Source organism: Copidosoma floridanum, unplaced genomic scaffold (assembly GCF_036245765.1).
Source record: "Copidosoma floridanum isolate Cflo_tuat_1 unplaced genomic scaffold, Cflo_Japanese_pri ptg000021l, whole genome shotgun sequence".
Lineage (NCBI taxonomy): Eukaryota > Metazoa > Arthropoda > Insecta > Hymenoptera > Encyrtidae > Copidosoma > Copidosoma floridanum.
Window position 1 is genome coordinate 11,921,209 of NW_028321898.1, and position 15,685 is coordinate 11,936,893.

Sequence of the window (15,685 nt, forward strand, 5' to 3'; positions counted from 1 at the left end):
TAGAATAATCATGCTGCATGAGAGCATTTACGGTCACTTGTACATCATGATAAATAAGCGGCGTACGTGTTGGCATGGCTGCAGAGAAAATGCGATGAAAAAGAAGCAGCTTGCGTGCTCATATTATCGTTACGGATGAAAGATGAAATAGGAGTGGCATTTGCACTGTCCACCTGCTTGTAGAACGATATTTTATTTACGGATGTAATATTTTTAATAAATATTATATTACATACATTAATGCAACTAGGAGGCTGCATGCATACCATACGACCAATGCCACTTTTGCACCTGAACCAGAAGGTGGTGGCATCAAGGGTGGCGCTCGAACTGGGAAAGCAGGATTAGGAGATAGCAGCGTATGAGCTCACACTGCTGCTGCGGAGATGGTTCGGAACCAGGAGAAGGCAGTGGACTCAGGATGAGGAGAGGGTGGTGTTTTCATAAATACATCGTGGCCAGGACCCGGAGAGAGTGGCTTTGCACTTGCACAGCGTGTCCTCGGAATGCGAGTATCTTAGTATGTTACAATTGATTACAGATGCATACAAAGTAAGCTTGTAAGTTATACTAGTTACAACTTAAAAGGATAAAGTAAGTAGTACGAGTTGATTCGTGATGAAAGTGCATCTTTTAAACAGCTACAGCGCGTCCAGGATCTGAAAATTGCGGTGTCATTAAAATAAAAATATTGCACTTACTATTCAAGGCCAGGTTAAAAAAGGACGGCGGCTTCTCCGCAGTAGTGTACGAGAGTGTGGCACTTTTCTTTCGAAGCAGAGCAAATACAATTGGCTCAACGGTTGCACTGTTCCTTCGGGCTATGAGGACCCGGGATAAAATATATAGCTGGAAATATAGCTATTAAAAACAGCTGTTCTTACAGCTGTACATACAGCTATAACTACCTATATTATAGCTATAATCGAGTGTATGAATAAGGTGTACGTAAACGTTTATGTACAGGTATAATTATAAATATAATTATAGCTATACACGCAAGTACTGTACAACCCATAAAATAGCTGTTAGATATAGTTGTAAATATAGCTATTATGTATAGCTATTCTTATAGCTGTACGTATAGCTGTAACTACTCATATTATAGCTATAACTGGGTGTAAGAATAAGATGTACTTACACGTATACTTACAGCTATAATTGGAATGTTGGAAGAGGATGTATAACGTAAGTAGGTATTAATCACATACAACTTATAGCTCATAGATAATTCATATTAATAATTTTTATATTTTATGTTATAAAAAAATACGTATTTACTTGTTTTACATATGTATGGATTTATATACAAAATATTGTCATAATTTAATACAATTTATGAGTAATTAAATACTGTAGGTACTGCGGAAACATATTTGTGTTCATTTACTTTCATAAAAATACAAATTTTTTCAATTCTATCGGCATGTACAATACTGACATTACTATCAATCTTAACAATTTTTTTAATGTTTGTACATATACCACCAAACGCATGACGCACGATAACTTTTTTATATACAGCTATTTCTCGATTACTATTTTCATCAACAATAAATTCGAGTAAATGTATGAAAACACCCTCATCTGTCATGGCAAATGAATTATTCGATCTAACTAATTTCTTTTTATTGGTTTCATACAAACATTCATCTTTAATCATTCTGTGATATGCTTGACTGCTGTCTGGTAATTGATAGTCTTCAAGTGCTATGTAAACTGGCGCCGTAGGCACACCAAAATACCTACAATTCAAAATTTTTGCTGATTTCTGAGTATACCTGTCCGTTAATTCATGACAATAATCTAATGCACGTGAAAATTCTGTATTGTTTTTCATATGATTTTTTAAAATAATTATGGTTTGTTTCATGCATATATTTCTGCATATTTGGTCGATTACACCATTAGCTGCATGGACTGTTCTAACGATCTGTCCGTTTCCTGCTTCGAAAGGATAGCCACTGTGGGCCCGTAATGGTCCCCAATTAGCAACACTTTGCGTGATATGAATAAGCTGATGAACGTTATAGGTCATCGCGTTCTTTGAATAGTAATATTCTGTTTCTGCAACGAATCGTTTAAGATATAAATGAGCTGTATGTAAATCATGTAATGATATAGAGTTCCTCATTAAAATATGTAGTGCCTCAACCAATAACTCCCAGTGCTTTACGTAGGGTTTGAAACGAGGGTTTTTATTTGCTAAGTATTGTAAAAGAGGCAAACTGTAATATAGTACCCAATTTTCCCACTCTCGAGCCTTCCAATACTTACGATCTTTAATTGATCGAGAAAGCCGAGCTAAGTGACTTGGAACTTTAAAAGAACTTAACGCATTATTTAAGGTTTCTATTTCATCTTTGGTTAGAGAATAGTTTTTTTCACTAGTACTTAACCAATATTCAGTAAATTGTTTGGCGACACCTAGAGAAATGCAATGCATGTAGTCGGGAACGAAACCATCAATTATATTAAAATGTCGTAAATTAAGAAGCGGCGATGCACTTTTTACGCCATAAACAGGAGACCCAGTATTCAAAGCTTGTCGTAGATGGTTCAAAGTATTAAATTCAGTCCTTGCTGGTACTATTTCATTAAATGCTGGAATCGGATATTTTAGAGCGTGTCCTTGACCGTGATATACTGTTTCACCACGTTGTTCACACCAACTGCAACCATGGAATCCATTGAACTGGACGATTCCTTGCATTGGAGCACGAGCCACTGAGTCCACACAACAGCATAAGGCACATAATTTAATATACCTTGTTTCATTATTAATAACGCAAGGTATACCATCATCAAAGTATTGATTCAGTCTTTCTACGAAGGGACCTAAAAATGTCGTCATACTAGGCTTATCACGCCCAAACCATAAGGCGAAAGTAATAGGATTGTTTCTATTTTTGAGAGAGACTTCATTTACATTTAGTTGAATTGGCCAAATAGAACATTTGGAACTTTTAAAAACTGGCGAACCGTCACTATTAAATGTAACTGTAGCATAATTACGTTTATCGCCATTTGGGAGTGATCTGAGAAAGCTTTTGTAACATTGTCCATCGTAAATATCGCGAAAATTTCCACAAAATGCTCTTTCTCTGTTGGACACAACTGAGTCAAAGTGATCCGAATCATTTTCAATTAAATTTTTTATTTCGGTTTTAATATCTAATACGGCAAAAAAATCACGATATAGAGGACTTTTGAGATTTACATTCGCATTGCAAGTTTCACAATAAATATTACGTTGCTCTCGAGTAAATACATCAATGTAAGATTTACATGATGAACAGACAGCATGATACTCAATACCTTCTTTCGGATAAAAATATTTATCTATGAAATAACGTGTGTCTGGAATAACGTTAGCGTTGAAAAAAGAATTTATCATTTTACATAAATAAACTGTGCCCTCGTTCGGGAGATTAAATTTTTTTACAAATGTTAGGATCGCTAGCAGCATTTCACTCTTATTTACAACTACATCTGTATCAATAACTCGATTATATTCTTGTTTTTCTAACAATTTTAATAAATTTGTAAAATTGAATGCGTTAGTTTCAGCCACAGCCTCGTCAAAATCGAAGTCATTGTCTTCTGCCTCATGATCAGTATAATCTTCGCAATTAACTTCATAAAATAAATCCTGCAATGATTTAGTATTGTACATTTAAATAAGATATAAAATATATTTTTAAAATCACACACTATATTTTAGTTATTAATTTTACAATCCCATTCATTTAAGGGGGCAAGAGTGATGTTTAAGCCTCAAATGCATAAAAATTAATTGTATAGATTTGATTTTTTGATGTTAATAACGTATTTAAATTTTTCGGAGCCCGAATGTTAAAAAAAAAAAATTAATCTCGTTTTTTACACATAGGTTTTTATAGATGCACTATCAAAAAAATATCGTCCTCAATTAAAACCTTGTCAAAATTATACAAATCTTGCCAGAAAACTAATAAATCACTCTAAACTGTTACGTAAACGATATATTAGACAAAACATTAGTTTAGCACTGCTATTTTTAAAATATGAAAACTCAAGGTCAAAATGTAATATCAGTACATCTATAAATTGGTATGGGCAAAATGATAATATTCGTGATGTTTCAGTATAAGATAATCAAGTAGAAATTAATTTATTACATTTAATCGCAAGATAGACTAATACAGCTCCAACCTATTTCCTTTGTAATGTACCGGTATCAAATTTATTGATTACAACTCTACTGTCCCATCCAAAGAGTTAGAAATATTTTTTAGTATCTACATTTTTTTGTGATGACACTGATAAAAATTTTCCATTATAAGACCAGGCAGGATTAGCCACAATTTAAGGTTGATATTCAACTTTATTACATATATGCAAATACAGTTGTAAATGTAGTTAATAAAACTTCTGTAGTAGCTACACTGACAGCTCTTTTATTAATCATAGTAATATTTATAATTTAAATACTTCTAAAACCGCTATATCTATAACTTTATGATTTCTGATGTATGTTTATGTTTATAACTAAGGGTTTTGCATACAAGTTCCCAGACTGCTGCTTAATGCATACATGCATATGCAGACCTAAATATAATTAATTTATTCTAAAGGAGTCGGGGAAATCGAAATTTGTTGGATATAGATTTTATCTGAACTTATTGTCACTTATTATACAATATACTAAATATACTTATTGTCAAATAAAATATACTGAACTTACATTAATTGAAATTCCATTATGACTCTGTTCCTCGTGTGATAAGTCATCCAGCTGTGATGGAATATCTGAAAAATAGTAGCTTTTTTAATTTATTGCTGCTTGCATTGCATTTATTTTGTACAATTAATCGTTTTAACTTAGTTTTATTCAAATATTATAGCTGTATTACAAGTTGAAAAATATTTTAGAAAAATGTATACGAGGTACAGTTACTGACATTCCAGTGTGCAGATTTTGTTAATAGAATACTATAATCATGTATACTGCTTGTGCTTTACATTATTAAAATTGTATCTACTGATTGTTCATGATTTTATAATATTTACCATTTGAAGAAATGCTTCTCCTGCACGGCACATTTTCTTTTAAAATATCTAGTGCTGCTTGAACACTGGAGTTTGCAATAAAAGTTTCATCATTAGTCAAGTTATCACCAAGATTATCTGAAAACATACAATTTAAAGTAAACTATCAAACTACTATATAAAGATGTGTTGAGTAAAATATTCCTAAGTCTTATGCAACTTTTTTTGGTACGCATTTAATTATATGGGTAGCTTGATAAGAAATACAATGATAATATCATGTTTGTATTGTAATGAAATTATTTACTCACCATTATAATCAGTCGGTACAGATGTCGAACTCGAATTGTTGATTCTGCTAATATCAGAGTTCTCGTCATCGGACATTCGCAAACTAGCAGTCAAGCTTCCCGTTGCATATGAATCATCTTCTTCGGAGACTGATAAGCTCCTTAAGGTAGCTGTCAATTCACCAATTTCACTTTCAGAGATTGAGTAGGTCTGCATTAAAAAATTGGTTCTATTGTTTAAAAATGTATAAGTAATAATCTTAAGAGATATTTATAAGATTTAACTCATAATATACAATTCAACTTCATGCATTTAAGGTTATCATTATGTAGAAGTACAATCTTAATATCAACAATTACTATACCTGCTCACGATAAGTATCTGAGAAACTAAATGATTGTTCTGAAGACATGGCAATCACAGTTGAAAGTCAAAAAACTTTTTTATCCTATTTATGTACTCAATCAAACAGTCACGCAATAAAATAAAAACCGCGGTAAAACGGAACGTACAGAGATCGTCATAAATAATATAAATATTGTCGATGTAGTTTTAGGGCGCTTACACTGTTATGACCTGACCCATGGTCATAGAGCATGGAGACGTAGATGGCGCTCTCCATGCTCGATGTAGTCTTGAGTCGTGGGGCCGTTATTTGGTAAAGCACTGAAGTGGCAGGTGATCCCTTGGAAGTCCCCTGTAGTCCGGGGTGAGAGGTCGGCTTGAGTCGTCCTGGTCCTCTGGATCACTAGAACACGAGTGATTCCCTCACTAGAAAGTCCTAGGACTTCTTCCTAGGAGGAGCCAGCGGAACGTCACAGCGGAAAGAGAAAAGAGTCCCCCTACCATCATTTCAATGAGTTACGCGTTCCGCTCCCGCTGGATAAAATGTCCATCGTGCACATGGGAGCGTAACAAAGCGGAGCGTAACGACGGAAGCCAATGAGAGTATAGCTTTCTAGCGGCAAACATTCGATGTTATGCATTTAATGTGAATTATTAATTCTTACGTATGATACATTATTATAGAAAAATGACTATCATAGCTATGATCATTGTCACATATCAAAAAATTTTAAGAAAAATAAAAGAAAAAAGTTATATCATTATTTAGTTGGCTTCCGTCGTTACGCTCCGCTTGTTACGCTCTCATGTGCACGATGGAGATTTTATCCAGCGGGAGCGGAACGCGTAACTCATTAAAATGATGGTGGGGGGACTCTTTTCTCTTTCCGCCGTGACGTACCGCTGGATACTTCCGCCGCCATGTAACCGCGGCCTTAGTGATGACAAGTTCTATAGTTTGATCTTCATTGCCTTTAGTAATGTGATTAGTGGCTTTTGGTAATTAAAAACCGCCAAAAATTTTCTGTAATGGCTACTTGCCGTCGTTCTTCGCTGCACAACTAAAAATATGTAAGTGTATAGTGTAGTTGTTACTAATTTGTTTCGTCAACGTTATCTCCGTTACATCGACGTCAAACATGGCAAGTAACGGCAAAGTTACACATGCAAGAGTGAAAATGATTGAATTTTCCAAAAAGCTACTAATTGTTCCAATTGAGAAAATTATAGAGTTTAAAGAACATCCACCAAGTCATAACTTAGATTTTGATAATAAACAAATTTATACTGCTGTCCTGGATAGAGAAGATTTTGAGGAAGATGATAATGAGAGTGAAGATTTTGAAGGAAAACCTATTGGAGTCCAAATTGGTGATCTAGCATGTAAGTTACAAAAATAGATAGTAAGTTGTTTCTCATGCAATTAAAATCCACATCTTCCTTGGGAATATTTTTGAAGTCATTTGCCTTTGTAATAAATTGTTATTGCTAGTTAATTTAAAATTATTTTGAATGTCTGTCTTAGATGGTAAATCTTGTTAATCATAAATTCGAGATATACTTGTAACATGTCTTTTCGGCCATCATCAGGCAATGCTGACCAAGTTGCCAAATGGTTGATGAGGAGAACAGTTTTCCCACCACTTGATCACTCTGCTATCGTAGAGTATAAAAGCGAAAGTCGCCCTACAAAAAAAATTAATGTTGATTCGAATGAAATCTTGAGTGATGGCAGCGAAGAGGTTACAAAGCCATTGAAAGAGGTATTAATCATTCTATACAGTTTTCATTTTATTCTGTTTCTTCTAATATTTTTATCTGATTATACAATAATGCAATGCCATACTAATTTTAGACTACTCAAAAAGCTGCATTAGCAGAAAAAAAAGCCCAAAAAGACATTTTTCTAAAAAAGATAGAAAACTTTGTTAACACAAATGATTTAATTATACAAGAAGTTATAGATGATAGAGCTGCATCCGAAAAGATTGATGTAGATCCATTGGAGATAGATTCAACAGAAAATGATTTACCAACTGAAATCACAGATACCAGTGAACAAGGACGAACAGAAAATGTTACACTTCCATGCAGGGATACAAAGATTTCTGAACTATCTCCCAAAAAACCAAGTGAGGCACAAACAATCAGAACTGAAAAAAAAATATCTGATGATCTCGATGAGTTGAAAAAGAAATATATACAGTTACAATTATCGAATAAACAGTTGCTCGAAAAATATAAAACTTGTGAAGAAACAGTAAAAAAACTAGAAGAAAAAAATCAAAACCTAGAACAACAAATTTTAAATCGTGACTTTTATAATGCAGGTAAATACATATAAAATATTGAAACTCATTAAGATGACTAATGAATAATGATTAGTATATATTACATGAATATTTATGTTGTATATTTCTAGGTCCATCAACAGCTGACAACTCTGATCAATCAAGAAGTAATAACTCTCTAGGGGTAAATATAATCACAAAATATTTATATTTTAAATAAAGTTTTACTATCATTACTCCTTTTTTTAGGGAAAAACAGATCAAATTGCAACATCAACGCCTAAAAAAAAAGATCATAACGATGATGATGATGATGAAGATGATGGTTATTATACCGTTGTCAGCCAAAAGTGCAAGAAAAGGCTTTTTTTTGAAAAGCAATCGATGTCTGAGTTCAACCCTACGAAAAAAATGAAAGTTTCTAAAAGTATTAAAAGCAATAATTTTAAAAAAGTATTTGTTCGTCAATTACAGAATGGTGAAAAGGTTTGTACGTATTGATACAAAAAATACAATGATGAAAATATGTTTTAACCAGTAAATTTTTACTATAGAAGTAAAATACTTTTACAATGTTGTGTTAAAACAATGTCAATTTTTATTTCTTTTATTTAAAAATGTCAATTTGTTTTTGAATTTTGAAATCAAGAGAAATTTTTACACGTATATTAATTTTTGTATGGTCAAAAACTTAACGTAAAAATTTTTTGTCTTATTTTATAGTATAGTTGAATAATACATCGACATTTCATAAGTATGCTTGATATTGCAGGTTAACATGATTTCATTGGGAGATGATATTTACATTAGATTATCGCAATGGGAAGAGGCTATTAAGCAAAAGGAACACAGCATGTTTATAAAAACGATAGCTCGTAGCTTGTATACTAGAATACAGCTATCAGAGCGATCTATATCGGGAGATCCATCTAATAAAACTCCAAATGGAGTACACTCACGACAGCAAATCACTCCAATAAAACATAAAGCGATAAGGAGTAAGTTATTTTATAAATGTAAAATTGCCCATACACATTAATGAGTGATGAATTATTTGCAGGAAGTTTAATATGGTATATAATAAAGATACAAAAACTGGATAAAGATTCTACTGAATTTGCAAAGAAAGTTGCTTCTATGAATCACTATTTAACCCAAGAAATCAATGCAGTAATAACTAACAAAAAAAAAGAAATCAATGCAGTAATAACTAACAAAAAAAAAGGTAAGCCAGATTGTAAATATTCAACCAAACATAGACTCGTGTTCATTTCAATAATTAAACAATTAAATTATTAGGAAAAACTCTTGCTAACCGTCAGGTTACAAACAAGAAGTTTTCAAAGGAAAATCAGGAAGAACAACAAACAGTTGATTCAGAAGAACAAGTATCTGAAGATGATATTGAGACTTTATTGGAAGAATTAGAAGGATAGTTTTATTTAGTCTGTAAGTTCGTTCTATTTACTATTGATTAATAGTTAATATAATAAAAATTTATAACGCAATTGAATGCGACATTTTTGGTATATTAACTTAATAGTTTGAAACTATTAAGTATAGTTCAGAAAATTAAAAAGTTTATACAGCAAATATATAGTAAGTATCGAAATGATATTGATAGTTTCATATGTTAAAAACTTAATCATAAGATGATATTGGAATGTTTGATAAACATTTTTTAGCAATCATCACTACAATGTAAGTAGTTTATTGTACTAAGACTTGTCAGTTAAAAACTGAAAATGAAGCGTAAGAGTAATATTTCAATAATTATTTTGATAGTCCGATAATTTATAGTACTATTCCCTAAGAGATTATAAACATAATTGAAGAAGTATATCTTGATGTTCATCAGTTACTCAATACTTTGGAAAATTTGTAAGAATTTACTGTAAGAACAACCACTAATAAATTTATATTTTTTTAATGCACAAATAATGATTATTTTGTTCTTTGGTTTTTGGTTTTACACCTACCTATGAAAATAGAATGAAAGTAAGTACATATTTTCTCTTACACCCGATTATAGCTATAATATAAATAGTTACAGCTATACGTACAGCTATAAGAATAGCTATACATAATAGCTATATTTACAGCTATATCTAACAGCTATTTTATGTGTTGTACAGTACTTGCGTGTATAGCTATAATTATATTTATAATTATACCTGTACATAAACGTTTACGTACACCTTATTCATACACTCGATTATAGCTATAATATAGGTAGTTATAGCTGTATGTACAGCTGTAAGAACAGCTGTTTTTAATAGCTATATTTCCAGCTATATATTTTATCCCGGGGATGCTCGTATGTACACGAGATTTTTAAATACAATTATTTTTGTACAACCGTCTCGAGGCCACATGAGGTTATGCATGTTGGCGGCTGCTATTATCAGATGTGTAGTCACGTGTCATTCATAAATAATCGTGTACGTCGGGCGTAATATATGTTTACTCTACTACGGCACCTGTCAAACTAACCGTGATCTAAATGAAGCCTTTATTAATAATTTTTTCAAAATCTGTCCATTATTTCAGTTTTTGCATATGAGAACTTGTGTTAAAAAAAAATTTCATACAACATATCAAAATTTAAGCCAAATCGACTTGGACCTTAAAACTTTAGGATTTGTGCGGGGTCCTTTATGTACTCTTTAGAATAGCTTCGTAAATAAGTGTCTCTTCAATTATTACACAAGTTTCAAAAGGCTTATTATTTGATTCATGTATTGACATAAATTATGATCCATCTGCTGCAGCCCCTTTGAGTTTCTAATGGATGTTATTTGTCACTAAAGATGAAGTTAGTTTTTCTTTAAATATTTACTACATTTTGCTTAGAAAAAGTGTATCATATACATAAATAAGACGAGGTTATTCTAACAGATTAAAAAAAGATTGACGTAGTACTTAGTACTTACGGATTTTGGGGTATATTATAAAATTATACGAGCTATAGTAAGGTTAGGTATCGATCACAAAAATAAACGGCTTAAAGAATTTTCGGGGTTGCTCACTTTGTTAAAAATGTTATATTTACACCTGAACAAGACAACATCATCACCAAAAACCTTACTTCAAAAATGATGAATATACAATAAACCTTAGTTAATTAAATGTTGTTGACTGCTGCAGAGCATAAAGAAAAATACTTATACCTCTAGCTCATAGAGCAGCCGATGGGTGGTGAAGGCGTGAGGTAGCGCTTAACTGGGCACGTTATGGTCTTTGATTGTTTACCACTCGTTGGCCTTTTGCCCTGAACCTAAAAATGTAAGGGATTGCAGTTCAAGACTTACTCTTTCGAATAACGTCAGAAAAAAACTTTTTAAAAAAGCAGTTTTGGGCAGTAATGCTCTGAACTACAACCATGATTTTCTCTATGAAAAAATTTTTTAACTCTAAAACTGACTGCACCATTAATAAGAGCAGACTAAAATCTATTGATTTACCTGTGTTAGTATTTTTTTTAGTACCTCATATTCCTCTTAGAGCAAGTTGAACAGAGCATCCTTCACTGAAAAAAAGCGTCACACGCCTAGTGGCTGAAACTCAATGAAATTGCTTATTTATGATAATAACAAGAGTGAAAATGTTGGCTTGACAGCTAGTCTTTACATAAATACTAATAACATTGAAGGACGAGTCATGTATTTGAAACTACCTTGGGACACGCATAAATAACAGCAAAAGGGTAAGTTTTTATATTTTTATCTCAAACATCACTATTGTTATGCAGGAATCACAGAGCTTAGGGGTCCATTAAAAATGCATTTACATAAGTTACAATGGCTTTACCTCTTTTTCATGATTCCATAAGAAAGAAGCTGCATGCAAAGTGCTACTTTCATAAGCCGATTGGAGAGAAAGAGCCAGCTGGGGTCTGATCACAACCTTTCGATATCTCGAAAGTTGCTACGAATTAGCGATACATAGCATCTCAAGACCAAGCAAAAAAAATCTTGGATTCGGCAGAACTGTAAGAAAGTAGCGTGTAATATAATATTCTGTTCAAAATTAATTAAAAAGTTTAAGCGTATGTATGTTACGTGCACAACGTCGTAAAGCATGGTTTAATATCCCGTTCAATTGAATAGTGATATATACTCTTAAGAATCTTACATATCTTATAAAATAACAATATCTCTCATTCTTATGAGAATTCATTCAAGAACTTGCGACAAAAAACAATAATACATGAAAACATAGGATGCACCTTATAATTTTGAGAAATCCAAAGATATTAAAAGAGAAATAGTATGATAACTATACGTAAGACCACATTTAACAAGATAACTTTAAATATTCTGTTGTAAAATAAAAATAAGATCAACAGTATATTCATCTCAACTTTTTTATCGAAGTAAAAATTTTTCATGCAAACAGTCATGTTTCAGTGCTGAATCATATTTAAAGGTTTTTTTATATTACAAATATGAAGCTCTAAACATTGAGAATAAGAATATGGACAAATGAACGTTAGAATTAAAAAAAATATTACTACGTGCCTTCCACAATGAATAAAACATTTTAAGCACGATGGTGCCAAATCAAGAATATTTTTATACACTGTAGAAACATAGACTTGCACACAAAATAAAAAAAAAAACTTAAAACTAGTAAGTAACTCAAAGAAAAAAATCTTTTGAGGTAAAATTGTCGTAATCAACAAAAAGTACGTTTGAACTTGAGAAAAAAGAGACAATTTGCGTAGCAATATTTAATTTATTTACTGCAAGGTATTTAATAATATTTATTTCAAAGATCACTTCATGCAAATTCTCACTCAAATATAATGCAATTCCTGCGAGCCTTTGACTATGCCTGAAACGTCTTCAGCACAGTGGTGCGACCTTAAGCTTGTTGTTTAATGTACAAAGAATTATTAAAACTGTTTGAATATGAGTCTAGCAGTTACTCTTCCAGGTTATTCTTGTTATTCGTAAATTATTTTTATTGATGTGCAAGTTCAGCAATTTTATTTTATTTTATTTATTTTTTTTGTTTGTATAATATCTTCTGATACAAGACGGTATATATGCTGTTGTTGTTGTACAATATCTTTTAATAATAGGCGATTTAATACTTTTGATACGCGTTACACTCTTCCCATTTCTACGTGGTCTGTTTGCAGTCGTAACAGTGTTCGGTATGCTGCCTAATTTTATTTCCTGGCTGTCTGTAAATAATCAAACATTTATCAGTTCTCATTACAAAGTAATTTTATGTATTACTCCTACTAATTTGTGCATAACATATAATGCATCACACTGTTCTCCATCTTAATGATAGATCATGTTAGTATTCATGCAGGGTGTGTAAATCGTTGCACACCTGTACTAGGAGTTATCTTACGCATGCACGTGTTTGAATTTGTGATGCCTTGTTTTCTTGTAGTACCTATAAAGAAAATGTATGCTTAATATTCCTGAAACAATATATAAATATAAAAGTTTCGCATACCCTCTGCAATTATCAACACTTTGGGTGGAAGAGTGAAAACAGCAGATACATTTGACTACAGAGCGGCGTTTTTATCCTCGTTTTTAGAATAAGTAGACACTGTAGACGTTGCCATAGAAACAGCATTTTCCTATTTCTTTAAAATAACCTTACTATTTACGTATTGATCAGTGGTTACTTGTGGATACCATGTTTCGTGATATTATTTAAAAATATCGTATAACAGCGCGTATGTGTTTATGTTTCTATAAGAAATATTGTACTCTTCCTACTATATTTATCTGCTCTTGGTAAATGCCATTTTCCAGGATCATCTCAAGACCTTCACCATAAGAATTTTCTGTAACTTGCAGTACTTTAGTATGTATTGACTCTTTATCTTACGACTCGACATCTTCATCTACAGGAGTTCCTGTCTGTTTTCTGATTTTCTTATTGGTAGCCCGTATGGTCTTGTGCTTTCTTTTGTGCAACTTACAGTGCAGTGAAACGGAAGCTGAGTTTTTCAAAATACTAGAAAAATATACGAACTGTACAGGAAAAAATTAATGCTTGCATAAAACTTCACATTTTAACACTGTTTTGCACCTTTTAATTTTTCCAACATTATACACCTCTTCGGCAGTATTATTCCAAATTCTTTGATCAGCCTGCTTTCTACTAACCAATTCAATTCTGTTTGCTGCAATATCCTTTCTTCTCATGATGCAGTTCAGGAGAATGTGCTCCTCGTTAATAGACCATCGGCACAATGTATCCTGGTGTAGATATTCTAAAATAATGAAACACATTATGAATTGTTCTTTAACATTTTTACACCAGTTTAGTGTGAAAATTATTTTATGCTTTATTAACCATATTAAGCTTTATGCAAAACGTATATATATAAATATATGTATATATATGTATATATATATACATATATACATATTTTTTCAGCATAACACTAGATATCAACAAAAATGGTTATATTTTAAAACGAAGGGAACATTAAGATACAACTATACCGTAACCTCAAATTACAATCACTGCTAGTTTGCGTATAAAGATATATAAAATAACATCTGATGATAATTTGAAACAATATAACTTCACTGTCTCCAATCACTATTAACAATTCATTATAAATGACTAAAAGTGCTAAACATTTTCCGTTTTTTTCATGCCCACGAAAACAAAGGTATTTTCAGTCAATTTCGAAAAGATCACTCCCAGAAAATCTACATGAAAATGTTTTCGTATGGTTACTTGTCTACGTAAATATGGAGGTAAAGCTAATCATTTTCCCGTTTATTTACGTTAACAATATAAATACTATTCTTGCACTTACCAAGAATATTATTGTACAGCAAAGTATTAAAATATTGATGTAAAAAACGCATTGTAAGGAGTTTGTTCTTACTTCTCGTTGCTTATTTTTCTTAAAAATAATAAGGCAACAACAAAAAAACAACGTAAGCGTTATGTCACAATATTATTAAATTTTCATGAATAAGCAAGAGCGGTTACAAGCCAATTTAATAGTTTTTTCAGCAGACCACGTGGTCTCACTATACTCGGTGCCCTTAGTGTGACTGTACATCAATGTTCCCAAAGGCTTCGGTCTTTCAGCCAAAGTTTTTTAAGTATGTATTGTACGGTAGACATATTTTTTGCAACCAAACAAAGTTTTAACGACATATTTTTAATATTACAAACTAATTTGTGATGGAAATCAAAGAAATTTAAGACGTATAAAGGTTGATAAAAAGGAAGGCTATATTAATAAAGTGGTTGGCAGAGTATGACACTGCTAAAAATAATCAGCTGATTTGTCCGCTGATAAATCAGCTGATTTCTGATGCCAAATCGTCAGCTGATTTATGAACTGTGCGAAAAATTACAAGTCCCATCAGTGCGAAAAAATTCAAGTCCCAAGGAAAAATTTTTTTTTGGCCATCATCAAAACTTGGGACTTTTACAGTAGAATGAGACGATTGACGATTTTGACTTTAAAAAAATCTTTCGATAGCCAAAATTACAAATTCCGTGCACTGAAAAAGTAAAAGTCTTGTCAGTGTGACAAAATACAAGTTCCGACGGAAATTTTTTTTCTTTTGCCATCATCCAAACAATGGGTTCTGGAACATTCACAGTAAAATGAGATGGGTAAAAATTGAGAGGTTTAAAAAATTTTTACCTTTCGCATTCTATTGTAAATGTTCAAAAATACAGACTTTTGATGTTTCTAAATGTATTCTCTTTTTCTTTGG

At 32.0% G+C, this 15,685-nt stretch overlaps 2 protein-coding genes across 2 annotated transcripts in view; both read right to left on the reverse strand.

Annotated features, from left to right (window-relative positions):
- Dpp10 (Dipeptidyl peptidase 10) overlaps positions 1–15,685 on the reverse strand; it is a 1,604,019-nt gene that overhangs the window by 1,095,131 nt on the left and 493,203 nt on the right. The gene's annotated exons all lie outside the window — the stretch shown is intronic.
- On the reverse strand, positions 1,337–5,786 carry LOC149374118 (uncharacterized). Its single transcript, XM_089594339.1, has 5 exons — positions 5,687–5,786; positions 5,343–5,532; positions 5,053–5,169; positions 4,727–4,791; positions 1,337–3,652 (listed from the first exon to the last, which is right to left on the reverse strand). The coding sequence occupies exons 1-5, from the start codon at positions 5,732–5,734 to the stop codon at positions 1,337–1,339; spliced, it is 2,736 nt and encodes a 911-aa protein (XP_089450465.1). The 5' UTR covers positions 5,735–5,786.

Coding starts and splice junctions, on each gene's coding strand:
- LOC149374118 (XM_089594339.1), bottom strand. CDS start 5,734: ATGTCTTCAGAACAATCATTTAGTTTCTCAGATACTTATCGTGAGCAG. Junction 5,170..5,342: donor TGTACCGACTGATTATAATG/GTGAGTAAATAA, acceptor GTATGTTTTCAG/ATAATCTTGGTGATAACTTG. Junction 4,792..5,052: donor GAGAAGCATTTCTTCAAATG/GTAAATATTATA, acceptor ACTATTTTTCAG/ATATTCCATCACAGCTGGAT.